The following is a 17,670-nucleotide window of genomic DNA, read 5'->3' on the forward strand; positions in this document are numbered from 1 at the left end:
AGTTACCTTTCTTTGCTCTTGGTTTGGACTTCTGTATATGCTGTAAGAAGCACTCCTCCATTCCTGAAATGAGGCACTTCTGATTATCTCTCTGCCCAAATATAAATGCTAGAATTTGTTCTAATTTTATCTGTTTGATAATTTTGTTGCAATTTAAGGGGCTTATCCACTACTCCACTTAATCCTTTCTCCTCCCACCTTACCCTGGTCCACGGGCTATATAGATCAACTTGAGTTTTTCATTGGAAATTGTGTTCAGATTCAGCAGAAGCTACAGGCTCTGTTGGAAGAGAAGGAAAATGTATACAATGAATGGAAACAGAAGAAGGAGTGGCTGGAGAAAACACACCAAGAACAAATGTTCTACAAGGATTGGGATCACCTGGACATGCTCCTGAACTCACAGGAGGTTAGTGAATTATAAACGCGAAATAAGCAGTTAAACTCTTTGAGCATTTGAACTCTTCCAAACTAAAACGGGCACTACTGTTCACCTACAACTTAAAATCCTTGGGTCTACATATAGACAAGACACTCTTTTTATTGTTATTGTTTGCACTGTGGTATCACTTGGAGACTGTAGCAATGTACAAGACTCCCTTTTCTTATGGGGCTTAGGTGAGGAACCAGAGACAAAAAGTTGATCCTTGCCTGAAAGATAATTCATTGCAAATAAACACAAGAGCTAACAGATGAAAGTCACAACAGAAGAGGGAGACAACAGTCCAGTATTAATCTGCTTCACAAACAGATGTCAGCATACCAACTGTTTAACCACCGGCAAATTGTTTTATAGGCTCCAGAGAGAAGGGAAATTGTAAAGAGGGTTTGAAAGAGGACAGGGAGATTACTTTGCAGGTGTTGCTGGAAACTTCACCCCAGGCTAAGGGTTAGTGCTGGGGAGATTCAACTAGTGGAAAATGGATGTTGGCAGTGTGAGTTAATCCAGCTTAATTGACTTCTCAGTTCTGCAAGGGAGTTGATAGCAGTGTGGAGAACAACTATGAAAGAATTTGATTGTAAGGAATATTAGTTTCTGTTTGATGTAGTAGAGAAAGATGAGCTAGTGAAAAAACCCTCTCATGAAAAGAGGGCTGATACAGTTAATGCAAAGAGACAGAAGGATGTTCTTATTATCATCCTGTTGCGGTTCTTGAAACAGATATTTTTTTTTTCACCAATATTAAATTATATTTTGTCTTTCTTGCACTTTCCTGATTCATGGAACTATTTAAAAAGGTTCCAGCTTGAGGTTTGACATTTGCTATTACAAAACTGAGTGCAGAATTTAGACGTCTTTTCCAGTCACTCTGTGCAAATTCATGGATTGATAGATTGCTGTAACTGTGCTGAGACTTGGCATGCAAACCACATTAATGCATTGAAGGTTGCCAAACTGAAGAGTTGAAGTGAAGCTGAAGGTTGTTGTACCCCTGGGTGATTTCTTATTAAGGAAAAATAATTCTTAATTCTCCAGGACCACTGGCAGCATAATATAATGGGTCTTGGTTTGTGCTGAGCTCTGTTTTCTGCCAATGCTTTGCCACTGGCACTAAATCTTTTTTTGGACTGACCCTGAGCTGTGCCATGCAGTCATACTTAACCCTTTGGGATACGTGGGCTCAAAGCCTTCTGCTAGTCATTCCCTGAAGGAAATCCATATCTTCATAATTCCCTACAACTGGCACCCTTGGCAAGTATGGCCTGCATTCTGAGTTTGTGCCGAAACATGAAACTAAAAGAGTTTCACCTAGGTTCAGGTTTCTGTAGTAAAATATTATATAGTTCTGCCCATTATTTTTTTTTTATTTGTTGCTTAACTAGCAAATGGCGCAATTTGCATTATATCTCTCTCAATTCCCTATCAAGCAGTGATACCTCATTGCTAAGCTCCTGAACGAGTTAGCATCATCAGGGAACATATAATCTCTGTACAAAATTTTGGCCACTGTATTCTTTCTCTTTTCATGAAATGGAGATCAGCCAACATGCAGAGGCACTGTGACTATGGCATCGGCTTTGCTGTATATACCTCAGAGGTAAATGCGTAGGAAGTTACTATGGGTTAGAGTTTCTTCTTGCCCCTCAGTCATGAGTCCTGGTTGCAAAAGACTATATTACTCTTACATGAAAGGGGTTGCACCTGGCATTTTTGGTATTCCCCCAGCACATTCTGTACAGGTAAACTGCACTTCGTATAATTCTTTATTCAGATGAATTTAGCATTGCCATATGCTGTGAGGTAGACTGCCACAAAAGGGGTGGGTGTTCTTCACAGACTGGGTAAATTCTCTTGGTAGGATCAGTCACAGTACCTGCCTCCTACAACAAGTTTCTTCAGCCAAAGCAAAGCCTGAGCATGAAGACTGTGACCTTGAGGGCTATGAAGGGAAAGATTCTATTATCAGAATCTTTTTCTTGTAGTATTTCCTCTATGCACTTCCAAGGAGCCTGGTACTTAGTTGTTCTCACTGTGACTAAGTGTTCAGAAGGTGGAACAGTAAAGTGTGGACACTCGGCTGTCCCTCCCAGCATCCCATCGCACAGATGACATTTTACAGTCAGGGAGAATGACAAGAAAATAAGGAGTTGGTCTCATCCATGCAGGTACAGGGAATGAGGGAGCTACAGTCGTCGCATGCTCTTATGTTCCCTCTACCACCCTCTGCATCTGATTTTTTTTTTTTTTTAAAAAGAACACTCAGGTTGAAAAGAACACTTTAGCTGTGGAAAGAAGATTCATAAACTTTTTGTTTCTCATTTTTGCTTATATTTAATCCTCAGAAGATTACTGATTGAAGAACTGTTCCTTTTGTGAGAGGTCTGTGCATGTAAGAATTACAGCTGCATGCTCACAGAGTTACTGTTATAAAATAGAAAAGTAGGTCACAGTGGTGTGATCGTGTAGACAAATACCTTTGATATTACAGTCAGTGACCAAGTATCTACCTGCAATATACCAGGGAAATTACAGAACGCCATGGATTTCTAAATTTGTAATCTGGATATCACAGTCAGCTATATGTCTCCTCCTTCACTGACACAGTCCCTACCATCACCAAGTTACCACAATGCGTAGAAGAGACTGTAATGGATTAGTGATCAGATTTGATCCAGGAAATGTTTAAGTGCTGTTAGGTGGGAAGAAGAGATGCTGAATTTGTTCATATCCAAGGATGCAAACAAACAGACCCTCAATGAGATGTGAGCATTCAGGTGCTATGAGCATTCTCACTACTCTGGATGTACTAATCAGGACAATGCTGTGAACAGCTTTGTTTTCAGGAATTACTAGCTTTCCTCCATCATAATGACTCATTCCTGTGTTGTCCATTGTTGTCATCTTCGTTTTAAGCTGACACTGAGCAAAAGTACCACCGAGAAAAGGCAACTACCCAGGAACATCAGCTTGCCTTAGAGCTAAAGGGTATTGGTGAAAGCACATCTCAGCTGTACTTCACAAATTCCACTGCTACCTGCTCATTTTAAATCATATTTTGCTGTCTTTAAGTCAGTTTTACTGATTTGAGACCTGGCAATGTCAGCGATCACCTCAAAGTCATGACTAATGTCAGTCCATAGTGAGTATAAATAAAGGGTGATGCAGGTTCAGGCTATTATGCTGCTGAGAAGACAGAGATTAGACGTGTTTACATATGAAATAAGCTCTATCTTTGAAGAATTTATGGGATGAAATTACTAAAGAAAACAAACCATTTCAAGAAGAGGCTCATTTGCTGCCATTCACAGAAGAACAGGAAGGAATTTACTTTTTACTGAATTCTAGCCCTTCCTTAATATACGGTGCATCAGCCTGGCCCTGAATAGACATGGCAACATTGTTTTGATTCCTCTACAGTTGGAATTCCTGTATTCCCAGAATACCCCCCATTGCTTTTGTTCTCTCATCTCTAAGTGGGATCATTCTTCAAACGGGTTATTCCTGTGCCACAGGACTCCCATACAAATGAGGGATAAATAGCAAGAACCGCAAAGCTGTCTTTTGCAGCTGCCACCATCTGCCTTATGAATCAGTATACACTATTGGACAGTTAACTGAGATTTCTTAGTCACTATTTGTATTTTACTTCTCTGCATTTGACGAAAAATTGGAAGATGAATCTATTCCTTTTGGATGGAGCTCTGTTACTACTATATGGAGTTAAAATGTGGCTGCATAGTGACCCAGACTTTGCTCCCTAGGGAGACAGGCAGGACAGTAGGAAAGCAGTCCTTTCAAACGCATTTTCAAAAAGTATTCAGCCAAGGCATCAATTGAAGACTCTCAAACCACTTTCCCAATGGGGATTTTGTAATTTGCTGCTTTCAGAAAGGACAAAAGCAAACACACATTCAAAAAGGATTCCTATCAGGCAAACAAATATAAGCAATCTCTCCACCCTTTGTGTTTCTCCTGACTTTTGTGTTTGAAGCAAAACTCAGTCATGTGCATTTCACTTTGCACATCTGCAAAATACGTGTGTAAGAAAGCTGCTTCTGCCACCCCATAATTTTTTGATCCTATTTTCCCAGTACTTCATATGCCTTAGACCAAGTCTCTCCCCTAGCAGCAAGGAGCAGGGGAAGGAAGAAGGCAACAGAGTGTTTTAAACTAAGAACTACTACTGAGAACTGCGCTCTCATTTGCTGTCTGTGCCAGTGTGACGGGTTTGACTTTATGCCAGCATCTTATATTACATCCAAGTTACTTAAACCTTCGAAGGATTTCTGCAGAATTTAGTCTAGGATTGTTCTATGCTAAAGAAAATAGAGCACATGTGGAGAAAATTAGGCAAACATCTATCTTTTTAACTTTTTTTTATTATGAATTCAGTTGTGCCACTGCATGGAACTGTTGTAGGAAAGTCTTCTAAGACCTGTGAACTGAGATCTTACCATTGGGAGTACAGACAAGCAACAGCTGAAAAAGAGAAAGAAGAAAAAAAAATCCTTTTTGCTCTGAGCAGAAGCAGTGTCCAGTACACTCTGCACCGTTCTAACCTTTTCACAGCAGCAGATGCATTGCTCAGGTTAGCTGCTTTCCTTTTTTTCACAGATGAAGTAACAACGAATTTGCAGGCTGTCTCTGGCAGGCGTTTTTGGCTCCCTCCTACTCTGTCTGCAGTCTCACTGTCAGAACGCTCAGGGAGCAGAGCCTCATGCTCCATAATTTATCTTCCTGCCCATCCCACACTCATATCACTTTGCAGACGTGACAGGCGGTGGTAGCAGTATTAGAAGAGCTGTGCATTTTTATTTTGAATGTGGATTTTTTTAGTTTATGAATTTTTTCCTGGAGAATGTCTATTCAACTCTCATTCCTTTGCTTCAGAGGAAGAATGGAAATTTCCAGTGCCAAAGGAAAAAGGATTAGGAGTTGGTTTTAAAAACAGGGGAAAGGCAAGCTTCTGTGGCTTTGGTTTTTGCATCGTTTAGGACTAAGCTTCAGAATGTCATGCAGGGACCATCGCTGCAAACTTTCATCTGAAACCTATGTCTCCACTGTGGAAGTGATGCTGTCTTCCAGCAGAATGACCCCACCTCCTCCTTTTGAATCTGCTGTGCGGGACAGGCCTTTTCAAAAGATGCCAGCATCAGCATGGCATCCTCCCACTGGTCAATCAGTTGCAGAGCTTCCTCCAGGAATTGCCAGCTCACCACCAAGCAGTGTGTCTTCTGGAGCTTACTGTTCAAGGCTAGATGTCGTCCTGGCACACACAGACCAGAGGAAAGCTTTTGGGAGCATTAGTCACTGTGTCAATGCTGATGAGACATCCAAGTGTTCCAGTCCTCCCAGGGAGCCTCGGGGCCATGGATATGAGGGTTCTGGCACTTGGTCAACATCTGCATCTTACAGGCAAAATCCAGAAAGAGAAAAAAGTGTTCATCGTATTTCTTCTGAAAAAAACAATCCCTTGAAGCTTGCTGTATCTTTGCCTTCTGATGTCCTTTCCTGCAAAGCTCCACCAAGCTGGACATCACGCCTAGATGTTGATCTGTCTGCTATTCCAGCTGTTTCTACAGTCTGCAGCAAAAATCTGCATGCATCCCTGGAACCTTGTGATTCTCTCCCACCCCAACAAGGCTGTAGCCAGTGCAATGTCCAAATGCCAGATCTCCATGCTTCAATGAAACTTTACATTTCAACTTGCAGCTTGACGATAAAGCCTCTCCGAGCAGATTCCCATGGAAGCAGTCATGCTCATTCAAGTCTGCTTATGCCACAGTTAGAGAAGGTGCCTGAAACTCCAGCTGGTCTTCCAACAGGATCCCAGAAACCAAAACAAGGCTTCCCTTCAGGTGGGTCTCCAGGCCTTGAAATCACAAGATTTCATGTGACTTCCTCTAAGTATCCTGGCCTTCCTCAGCAGACTGTCTCCAGAGATATATGGCTGTCACCAGCTGTGCTGACTGGAAGAGGAAATTCAGCTAGAGGGAATGAGGTCACAAGCAAGGATTTAAATCCAGAGCTGATTGTCTTTCAGAACCACCCTTCATCTAGGCCAGAGTTTAGGAAGACTCCATGTGATGGTCTAACACCTGCTCACCACAAGGTTTCCAAAATCACCCTGATACTTGCCACCCCTTGGACTGCTATGCCTATCCAGGTGGTAAGAGAATTTAGAAGAAGCCCAAGTCCAACAATCTTTATCAAAACACATGATTCAGATATAGCTGGTCCACCCTTTCACCCTGTGGAGATTGGGGCTGGCCTCTCTCTGTCAGTGAATCCAGTTTGCTGCTCAGGATTGCTTTCTAGCCATTGGGCAAGACCTGGTTTGAGACCTCCCCAAGAAACATGCACTCTAAAAAGAGTATGCCCTGACAACCTTTTGACAAACATACCAGCTCACACCACATCTTCAACTCACAGAGACACAGAGGGTGCATGGTGTCCATCTATCGCTGTCAACATTGCATCCTTTGGATCTGGGAGGAGAGTGGTGAAGATTTCCATTCCATTCTAGGAACATTTGCGAACAGAATTTTTAAGTTGTGTTAATCAAGCCATATGGATTTCTTTTTGTATGCTTCATGCTATGTTCCCACTCCCTAGAGATGACTTATGGGACAATCAGAAAGCTACTTGTGTTCTGCTGTCACCGAGGCTGCAGCTACAGCTTGATCCATCCTAAATGAAGCTGAGCACTCTGATCTGATTGAGCACTTAACAAGTGTTTCGTTTTAACCATTAGAGTACTATTGTCAACATGACATGCTCAATGCTCTGCATGTTTCTTACAGATTTTGCATAATTGGGTCATAGTGCTCAGCACTTTGAAGGTTCAATACTTCAGAGCCAAGAACTGGTTTTCTTCTCTGCTAGTTGGTCTGGGACAAATCCTCAGTGTAGTTTTTCTTAGTTTTTTCTGTTTCACTGTTTTCATTTTCTTGTTAGATTATGCTATATTTCTAAATAGTTAATTCCTGATTTTGTAACTTTTAAAAGTAATACTTGTTTTCAAAACACAAAATATTTAAGTGCGTAGGAAGAAATCACTTTTTTCCCCACCCTTAGAAAAAGAGAGGTACCACCCTTTCCTGAGGGAAGTGAAGGGAATTTAGTCTCCATAGCATTCAAATTTGGATATCCCAGCAAAGTTTCTAGCAGTGAAACTCTGGGGATTTTAAGAGGAATTTAGTCTGCCTTCAGACAAACGTTTCATAAGTAAATATTTTAATGATGATGTTGTATGGGCATAGGATTCTGGTCTAACACCTACTACTTACAGGACAGGGGTTGAGCTTGTGAATTTTGAAGGAGGAGGGATAGGTGGGAGGAAGGGATTGTAGCAGTTACGGGAAAACAAACACTGACTTCTCTCTGTGTTTTTCCCATATACGTTTCCAATGTCAGGTAATTATGTTCTTATGCTGATGAGACAGCATGCAGTGGGAGGGGGGAAGGAAATTTTAAATACATTTAACATCAGAATTTTGCATCTAGATTGCGAGGTCAGAAGCGAATAATACAGTGATGTCGCTATGTTAGAAAAGGTGTATTTTTATTTTTATTTTTTTTTATAATCATCTTCAGTGTGTTTTATTCCACTTACGGTTATAGTATGATACCTTGTTATGACTTCTACTGAAGTGAAGTATGGTACAACATATTTGTGAAACATATGTAATCATGGTATTAAGCACATTAATTTACTTTGCTAAAACAAATTTAAATATTTTTTTCATTAATTCTCTTTTGTGTTTAATTTTATCAGAAGTACGTCAATTCAAACCTTGTTGTTATCTATATGGGCAGAGAGTTTGGACTTGATTACATGCTTTAAGTGAAGGCGTTTAAAATTCGGAGTAATTCTGGCTTTTAGTACATGCTTTCAGCTGAAAGATTTTCAGTGGAGTTCCAGCAATCTCAGCAGCAAGCCCAGGGCAGGCAGTGAGGGGCAAAATCTGTGAAGCTTGTTATACTATGAAAAGCAGAAGCAGGAGAAGGGAGTGGATCCGCACAAATACTTAAAAGAGTTTTTATTCTAGAGAAATAAGAATGACACTTCTTGGAAGACAAATTTCTTTTGGGGCTGTGTCATTTTTCAGTGTGTATGAAAGTGAAGTTGTGGCATCCAGAAAGCATAGTTATCCTAATGACTAAAATGTTTCATTCAGTATTTCTCCAAAAGCTAGAGCTGGCCTGTGCTGTCACATAAGTGTGCGTATAGTACTATTTTATTTAAAATGAATATATTTTTCTTTTAAATTGGACTTTGCATTTAGTTCTGCATTAACTTGTATCTAAGAGGTCTTATGACAGTGAGGCTAAATCTATGCAATGAGCTCAGAAATAGCAAAAAACTCTGGTTAAGCAGGGTTAAAACCTCCATTTCTGTGCTTTGCATTGTTAATAACTTGGCTATTTGTAATATGCTCCATTTCAAATCTCAAAAAGGGCCAAGTCCATTTTGTGGTTTTAAGTGTCTTTGCAAGTCTTCACTTAAAAACAAGTCCATTATATAGGTAGTGGTCAAGTCTTTGGTGCTTTTTGTGGCTGAGCATTAAATTGCTGATGATGGGCCATGATTCATAACAGAAACAGACTTGAAAGAAAGTTTATACCTGCTGTGTTCTGTGAGAGACCCTGGTAGGTTACCTGAGGAGAGCTATTCAGTGTTTTGTATTTGAAATGAACACATCTTATTCAAAGCAGGAGTTTGGGGACCTGTCTAAAAATATGCCAAAAAGTGATGCAATTGGCCACAGGCCAGCATTGTGGTGTGGGAGCCAGTTTCCATTCTGCTTTCAGATTGGTATAACAAATGCTTAAATGAAAAAAATGTTGCGGTTCTGATTCTAGCAATTGCTGTCATAAGATTTCTGTTTAAAAGACGAATGGAAAGTTTTTACCTCACCAGCTTTCCAAGTAGCACTGTTAGTGCTACTAGGGCTGCTTTCTTCTGAGTGTATTGCTATTGCCCCTCCTGTAATGTATGCAGCTAGTTTTCTTTTGCACCAATTTTCTTTTGTGCACCAGTTTTCTTTCTCAGTATTAAAACCTGGCTTCCCAAGAGCATTTGCATGGGCTTCTACTTGGAGGACCTGGTCCAAAGCTTTCAGAAATCAGGAGAACTTTTTCCCACTGCTGTAACAGCTGAAGGAATGGGGCTTTGAATGCTTAGTGTCATTTGTGTGTGGTGATTTTCAGTGGGAGCAAGGCACTGAGCACTCCAGTGGCAGCTGCTTATGACTCACCATCCTACACCCCTGCTCTCAGATGTCTCTGTTCTTTTTCCAAAGAAAGTAACCATCTTTACCAGTACATGTTCCTTGCTTTTTTCTTCCACCACAGATATATGGGCAGGAAAACTAATGTCTAACCATTTCTTCAAGTATCACAGAGTTTGCAGTTTCACTGCTAATGGTTACTAAATAAAGGTCCTGGAGTGATATGTGGAAAATTATGGGAATTTTCTGTTTCCTCAGGTAAATCTTTTTTGACCAAAACTGGTAGATAATCCACAAAATATGACAGAGAAGCTACAGTGCTTTTAAAAACAGCATTTAAAACACCAAAACAGAGATGCAGCATGTGACTGTATGTGTACCCCAAACAGGAGTGAGTTAGATTCAGCCAATAACTTTTTATTTTAGTGTTAGTAACAGCAGTGTAAATATGGATGGTAATTATAAGTGCTTTAACAAAGCATTACAGTAGACAGATATGGAGCCCACATGTGTGGAGATCTTCCTCTACAAGAGCTGACCAAATCCAAAAGCACTCTAAAAAAAATATCTGTCATATTTCATACACTTGATGAGTAGGATAGATCAAAGGATTAAAGTTTGAATGACAAAATATCTGCCTTCTGATGGGGGTTGTATTTAACATACAGAGGCATTAATGTTAAAAGTATTTCTTTAGGCATCCTGGTGATTTATGGGCCAGACTTATTAAAAACTTAGGCCTGTTGTACAGTGGCCTTCCCCTCTTCTTGACAGTGATGACTGTGTTGGGGTTTATTCACCTTTCTTCTGATACTTGGCATGGATTAGTACAGAGCAGTCTGAACATCTGGCCTAGGCATGATATTCTTCTGTGCATTTTTCTGTACGTGCAAAATATTCCCTTCATTAAGTCCCCCCAAATGAACCAGAAAGTCAGGCCAAGTCTGGCTGTCAGTCCTCTTAGCCACAGCTGCCAAAGAGGGCTGAGCGGCGGCAACAGCAGCAAGGTCCATCGGCAGGCTGGAGATCAAGGTGACAAGGCGAGGTAATGCCTGAAATCTGGGGGCTGCCCAGGAGGACCAGGGCAGGGCTCAAACCTCCCCTCAGTGCAGCTCAGGCAAGGCTGGGGCCAGGGCTGAGCCTCTGAGGGACCCCCAGGTGGGAGCAGAGGGGCCGTCCAGGGACCAGGCAGGGCTGCCAGAGCCTGTTGGTGCACTCAGACCCTGAGAAGGTGGTGTGGATTCCTCTGCACATAACACATGCCTGGGAAACCTCTCCTTCAGAAGATGCCCTGTGGGGTTAAACAGTCATCCAATATTTCTGTGCAGACAATGAACATCACTGCTGGTTTTCTAAAGTAGCTGCCAAAGAGTATCTTTTCTCTCCTATAAAAAACACCCTGTAAACCGCTACAGAACTGTAATGTTTTGCAAAGCAAGAGAGACCTCTCTAGATGTTATTCTTCCTGTGCATGTCTAGGGTTTTAAGGCACAGATTTACCGTGTTCTTTACTGGCCCTCATCCGAAACTAATAGCAGTTGTCTTGTTTCACTAATTCTATTCTGTTTCTTCCCTGCCTCTTAATTCTTTCACGTTATATCACTGATGTCAAATTCTTCTTCCATCTCTGCTAATTGCACTTTACCCAGGTAGAGTTACTGCCTGGAATTTCTCATCCTTATCCAAATACTTATGATTCCATGAGCTCATAAATATGGATTACACAGTGCTATGTTCCAGCCAATAAATGCAGTCCCTTGTAGCAGCCTGAACTCCAAAAGTCTGTCCAGTCATATTCACCCCACTGTGAACCTTGTCCACAGGTAATTTTTGCTCACGTCCCATCAGAGCCTCTGACTGGGGTTTTTGTCCTGCTGTTGTCTTCTCATTGAATAAGGGAAGAAACTGTGGGCAACTAAATCCACTGGAAAAGAAAAAATTCCTACTGGCCTGCAGAATTTTTTTGTGATAATAAGATAGCTACATTGTTTATTCTTTTGCATTTGACAAAACTGAATGTAACAGAATGGATGAGAGAAGTAATTGGGCAGTCTGTCTTCTTAACACCAGAAAAGAGTCAAGAAATACTGTGGTGCCTTAGAGATGTATGTTGATTAGTTAGAAAAGGTCCTCGCAGTGTTGAAAGTGAATGTGCAGACGTCAGTTTCCTTCAAACTGCATTTGTTATTTTAGACTAAGGTCTTTCTGCATCAGAGACTGACAGGACAGACAGTAAATAAAATTAATGCAGGCAAGTTGGAAACATGGCCTGAAAAAATAACAGATGTAATACACTTGGTACAGATGCAAGCTATGACATTTTTCGGGAATAATCAGCTGCATAAATACAGGATGGGGACAAGGTGGTCTGATAGCCGTTCTTCTGAAAAGTTTCTGGAAGCTTACAGTAGATTGCAAGGTGAACTTGAGTTCATGGTATTGTGTAAAAGATAAGCACTGTACACAGATACATGCAGAAGATTACAGCTTGAAAGGCACATATAAGCTCCCTGCTGTCTTCACTACCTTCACTCTGGCAGCCTTATTGCTTATTGCCACTTACTGCATCAAGTATTAGGAACCCCATTTCAAAAATAATTGGAAATGGAGAAAACCCAGAGGAGAGCAATAAGAATAATCAGGGTCAAGAAGACACAGCCTTTGTGGAATGATTGGTCAGATCAGGTTTTAGCCTAGAGAAAACAGAAATCCCACTGTGCAAAAAGCCTACAAACACATCCAAGGCTGAGCAAATATAAAGTGAATTATCTCTTTAGAGTGATGAAGAGGGCAGTATGTAATGAGGTGAAGTGTTAGCAATGCATTTTCAGGCTAGATATTTGGAGAATCTTGCTCATGGCAAAGATAACGGAGCACTGAAATAAATTGCCCAGGGAGGCTGCTAAGTCTCTGTTATTGGAAGTCTTCTAAGAAGGAATCATACAGACATCTGTCAGACATGACAGTGTTGATCTTGTTTTGGATTACAAGGACGGGTTAGACCTCTGCAATTCACTGCCAGCCTTGTGACTTAGTGATTGCAATAAGCAGTGATAGGTCACTTTCCTTAGCCAGGCCTGTTAATGCTTTTCTTGCTCAAGACCATGAAGCTCTGCTATTTAATTTCCAGTTTCAGTTGCCCCTTGTTCCTTTTTTTTCCTCTCAAGTGTACTCTCAACTGCAGAGTTAATACCTCTTCTCACATTTATGAATCGGGTTTATGTGATAATTGATCCATTGAACTATTAAACTTTTTTTTTATAGATTTATTTGAAAAGCAGTGACCTCGGAAGCTCTGTAGATGAAGTAGAGCAACTGATAAGGAAACATGAGGCTTTTGAGAAGCTTCTGGCATCACAGGATGAGAAGGTACAAAAATTAATAACAAATGTTCTACCAACCCCGAGCTAGAATGATTATTTATTTATTTATTTTAATATGGCAACACATTAAATTGCTGACAGCTGTGATATGCCTGATATGCTTGAACCAAAGAGAAAATGGGGAAGCTTAGTGAAATAAGAGGCAGAGCAGCGGGGAACAAGTGTTAAACACTCCATGCCCAAGTCCTGCCTGTATTGTCTTGCAGTAGACAGGAAAACCGCTTAGTAGGTTGAATAGCGGGATATAGCAGAAGAAATATTTAAAGCAAGCCATATTGTGTGTTATGGATATCAGAAGTTTCTGCTTTTTTCAGAAAAAGAATTTGTGGCTTTTAAAGCAAGTAAAATACAGTAAGTCAGAGGGGATGACTTGTCTAATTATTTAAATATACATTTGGTATACAATGTCTGTACCAAATTGGCTAGCCTCTTTGCACCTTTGGAACAGATGCTGAATTGCTCACCTGCATGTAAAGGAATCTGCCTGGCTGGTGGCCACTGCTGTAATTCATCCAGACTAGGGCTAAATTCAAACCTGGGGCTGTGCCTGGGTTCCCCAGAAGGAATGAGCTCCCAGAACCCATGCCAGCTCCCTGCCAGACTGACTGCTCATGTTGAGAGCTACCTTCCAACACCTGATTTCCACAAAGCAATAAAACCTGAGCGCTCATGGGTGTCAGGCTTGCTCCATGATTCCTTGCACTGGATGATCAGTGGTATAGGGACTCCCGGAGCTACAGCTTTAATTCATTTAAGTAACCAGCATGCACTACAGAGACCAATGACAAGGATGTCATAGATGTAACACAGTATAGGGCGAGGGTGAGGGGAATGCTGGTTAACTTGTCGCTGCTATTCTTGGTTCATTCCAGAAAAAAAGAGAATCTTTTAGGTATGGAAAGGAGCCTGGGCTTTGTTTATTTCATACCACTTGGAAGCATAGAAGTGATTTCAGATTTGTTGCCTCCTCAGATGACGTCTCTTGAGGAACAGGCAAGCAGGCTAGAAAAGGTTGGTGGACTGGAAGGGCTAAAGATCCAGCAAAAACTGAATGCCATTCGTGAGAGGAAGCAGCAGATCAAGGATCTATCCCAGAGTAGAAGAGAGAAGCTGCAGACCACCCTTCTTCTGGCACTTTTCTACCAGAACTTGGAAGAGGTAAGAGGGTTTTAGACTGGGACAGGGGTGGAAGGCAGAGGAACTGCCTACCTCTGTTGGATGAAGTGCTTGCCTCTGCCAGAGATTAGGTGGAATGATAATCTACTCTGGTATGGCAACTCCTGCCACACTCATGCAAAGGGATGCTCCAATGCCATCGCTGTCACTATGTCATCATTGTGGCATTGTGCCCATTACAGCTGCTTTACACATCAGGAGCTCTGCTGAAATAAAAACTAATAAAAGGAAAACTGCCAGCTACCACCTTATTTTTCCTTTGGTGGGAAAAAAAAAGATATTTCAAATCAGGGTGAATATAAAGTGGAAAGCATTATGGCAAGGGTGCCAAGCTTTACTAGTGGGTGTTCACTGAAGGCCTTCAAAACAGCGCTGTAACCTAGAATAGCTCTTCAGCTACTGTAGACTGCTCTCTGCAGAATATGTTTGTCTCTGTCTCCTGTTCTGGCCTTAATCCTGTAACTGAGTAGCTTTGCTCCTGGCACTACTGTTAGAAAGACATACTAGGTCAGTCTTTCAAAGGGCAGCACAACATGTGTGACTGAAAAATGTCCTAGCATCCAGTGTGCTAGCATAAACAACAGCACACAGGCGCAGAGGGACATTTGCAAACACTCTTGCTGGTCTGGTATGCACCCCTTCTGCTGCTGCATCCCATGGATTATCCTCCATGATTTAAAGAAAAACTGCAGGTCCTTGTCACCTCCCAGCCCATGAAAAAAGACACATGTCCTAACACAGGTCAAATTATGATTGTCACCAAAGGAGAATGAATGCCTGTAAGACAGCTGCTGATGACAACCAGATTATTTTGGTTTTAGAAAAAGAGTAATCTAAGGAATAAATGGCTGCTAAAATTCCATTTACAGCACAATATATTTGGAACTTACCACCACCACAATAGTCAGACATTTAAATACCCTCTTCTTCGGCTACACTAAAAAGCCAGAGCTGCATGCTGTTTTTTTAAAAACTACCAGTAACGGCCAGTCCACCTTGTGGACTAGCAGAGGGGAGTGGATGGAGTGGACAGTGCATTGTACAGTGCTAATATTTTTAAAAGAGCAATGTAGTCTTGATGGAAAGGTCACATAACTGCCAACATCCTCTCTGGTAGAGAAACTGTCAATGCCCTCCTAGAGATACAATCAACCCATTAGGTAGGAATACTTCCATATTTCTTCTCACCTCTCTGATTGTCAAATCAGTGCTTGGGCTGGGCTCCCCCTTCATTCTTGAATTACACACTTATAGCAGAGGATCTGGCCCTGTATAGTGAGGAACATTTCCCTTTTCTCATCCACTTTCTCCACATAAATTCAGCCAAGAGTTCTACAGGGAGTTTTTGCTCTCAAACTACCTGCTCATTTACCTCACCAATCTAAATTAATTGCCTACTGCTGTAGAATGTGAATGCCACCAAGGAATTAAAAAAGAAAAAACCCCAAACTTATAGTAATATCTCTCTTCCTCTTTCTTGGGTAGAATGGAATGTTTAATTTGGTTTTAATGATGTTCTGGGTGTGTATGAGTTCATATATGCGAATAGTCCCCAAAGGGAAGTTAAATTGCAGAGATAAGTTTTGAGTTTAGCTGTGAAATCACTGAGGTCATTGCTTATTCTTACTTATTAGGAGAACAAGACCCATAGCTCAGGTCCCAATCCCCTGAAAACTCTCCCTCCTGCAATCATCTTAAATCATTTCTATTGATCAAACAGAATTTTTTGTGTCAGCAGAAAATAGTGATCACTGTCATCGTTAAAAGTCTCCTAATTACTCTCTAGAAGCAATTACACAGATTGCTACACACATTAGTACAAAGACAACACAGTCTGTAATTACTGATGAGAGGAAGGAGAGCCCAACATCATATGGTCTGCCTAGAAGGGTAGCTGCTGCAGTTTGTACCCTTTTCAGAGCATAGGACTTCGTTTTTTCCACACAAAACCTGCAATGACTAACTCAAGAGATCACATGCAGCTCATAAAATAGGACAAACTCTCCTACAGTAGAAACAGGGTGCTTTTCTAGTTCCAAAGAAGTGAGACAGACTATCCTATTGTCACAAAGTCTGTACCTCAGTGTTAACATGGAAGGCAAATGAGCAGGTTGCTACCTAGAAATATGTGTATTTATTTAAGTTATTGCCGACGAAAGTTCATAAAGTTGAAAGTTTTGACTTTTAAAGCTGGCTCTGAGTTTTAACACCGACTTTGAAACTTGCTTATTGTATTAGTGGCATTTAACTTCCTTTCCCTTTCACCCTCTATACAAGAGAATGAAAAAACATTTACTTATTTATCTCAGCAGAGTGAGAGAGATAATTAGTTGTTATCTCTATATGTCTGGAACTGGCACATGCCTTTATATGTTTTAAATATTTCTGTTATTAAGGATCAGTGTAATTCACAAAGAGTTTGTGCTCTTGAGGTTACAGTAACTTATATTTTGAAAATGTAGGTTTCTAAATTGATAGTGCCCACATATTTTATGAGTCCCATAGAAATAAGACTGGTCCCATGTGCCTACACTGAGCGTAACACTAGTCTCGCTGTTGTCTTCAATAAAGTGAAAATGCCTGTCCAGACAACCGTAAGTCTTTCCACAGAAAGATCTTGGGACAACAGATCAGCCTTGCTTCACATCTCAATGTGGACATGGGGCCAGGAGTGTGATGGGTTGACCCTGGCTGGACGCCAGGTGCCCACCAAAGCCGTTCTATCACTCCCGCATCCTCAGCTGGACAGGGGAGAGAAAAATATAACAAAAAACTTGCGGGTCGAGATAAGGACAGGAGAGATCATTCACTAATTACCATCACGGGCAAAACAGACTCAGCTTAGGGAAAATTAGCTCACTTTTTATTACAAATCAGCCAGAGTAAGGTAAATGAGAAATAAAACGAAATCTCAGAACACCTTCCCTCCACCCCTCCCTTCTTCCCGGGCACAAGTTCACTCCCGGATTTCTCCACCAAGCCCCCCCAGCGGCACAAGGGGGACAGGGATGGGGTTTACGGTCATCACATGTTATTTTCTGCCGCTTCACCTCCTCAGGGTGAGCACTCATCACACTCTTCCCCTGCTCCAACGTGGGGTCCCACCCACAGGAGACAGTCCTCCACGAACTTTCTCCAACGTGGGCCATTCCCACGGGCTGCAGTTCTTCACGAACTGCTCCAGCATGGGTCCTTTCCACGGTGTGCAGTCCTTCAGGCACAGACTGCTCCAGCGTGGGTCCCCCACGGGGTCACAAGTCCTGCCAGAAAACCTGCTCCGTGGGCTCCTCTCTCCACAGATCTGCAGGTCCTCCCAGAAGCCTGCTCCAGCGCAGGGTTCCCACGGGGTCACAGCCTCCTTCAGGAACCCACCTGCTCCGGCATGGGGACCTCCACGGGCTGCAGGTGGAGATCTGCCCCACCATGGACCTCCCTG

At 41.7% G+C, this 17,670-nt stretch overlaps 1 protein-coding gene across 1 annotated transcript in view; it reads left to right on the plus strand.

Moving 5' to 3' along the window:
* The window catches only part of SPTBN5 (spectrin, beta, non-erythrocytic 5), a 99,780-nt gene that overhangs the window by 42,036 nt on the left and 40,074 nt on the right, over window positions 1–17,670 (plus strand). Inside the window, exons 33-35 of the mRNA XM_010580055.1 lie at window positions 260–409; window positions 12,940–13,044; window positions 14,031–14,216. Of these exons, the coding sequence (XP_010578357.1) occupies window positions 260–409; window positions 12,940–13,044; window positions 14,031–14,216 (441 nt within the window). The remainder of the gene's footprint in view (window positions 1–259; window positions 410–12,939; window positions 13,045–14,030; window positions 14,217–17,670) is intronic.

The sequence above is a fragment of the Haliaeetus leucocephalus genome, unplaced genomic scaffold (assembly GCF_000737465.1).
Source record: "Haliaeetus leucocephalus isolate CR32 unplaced genomic scaffold, Haliaeetus_leucocephalus-4.0 Scaffold696, whole genome shotgun sequence".
Classification (NCBI taxonomy): Eukaryota; Metazoa; Chordata; class Aves; order Accipitriformes; family Accipitridae; genus Haliaeetus; species Haliaeetus leucocephalus.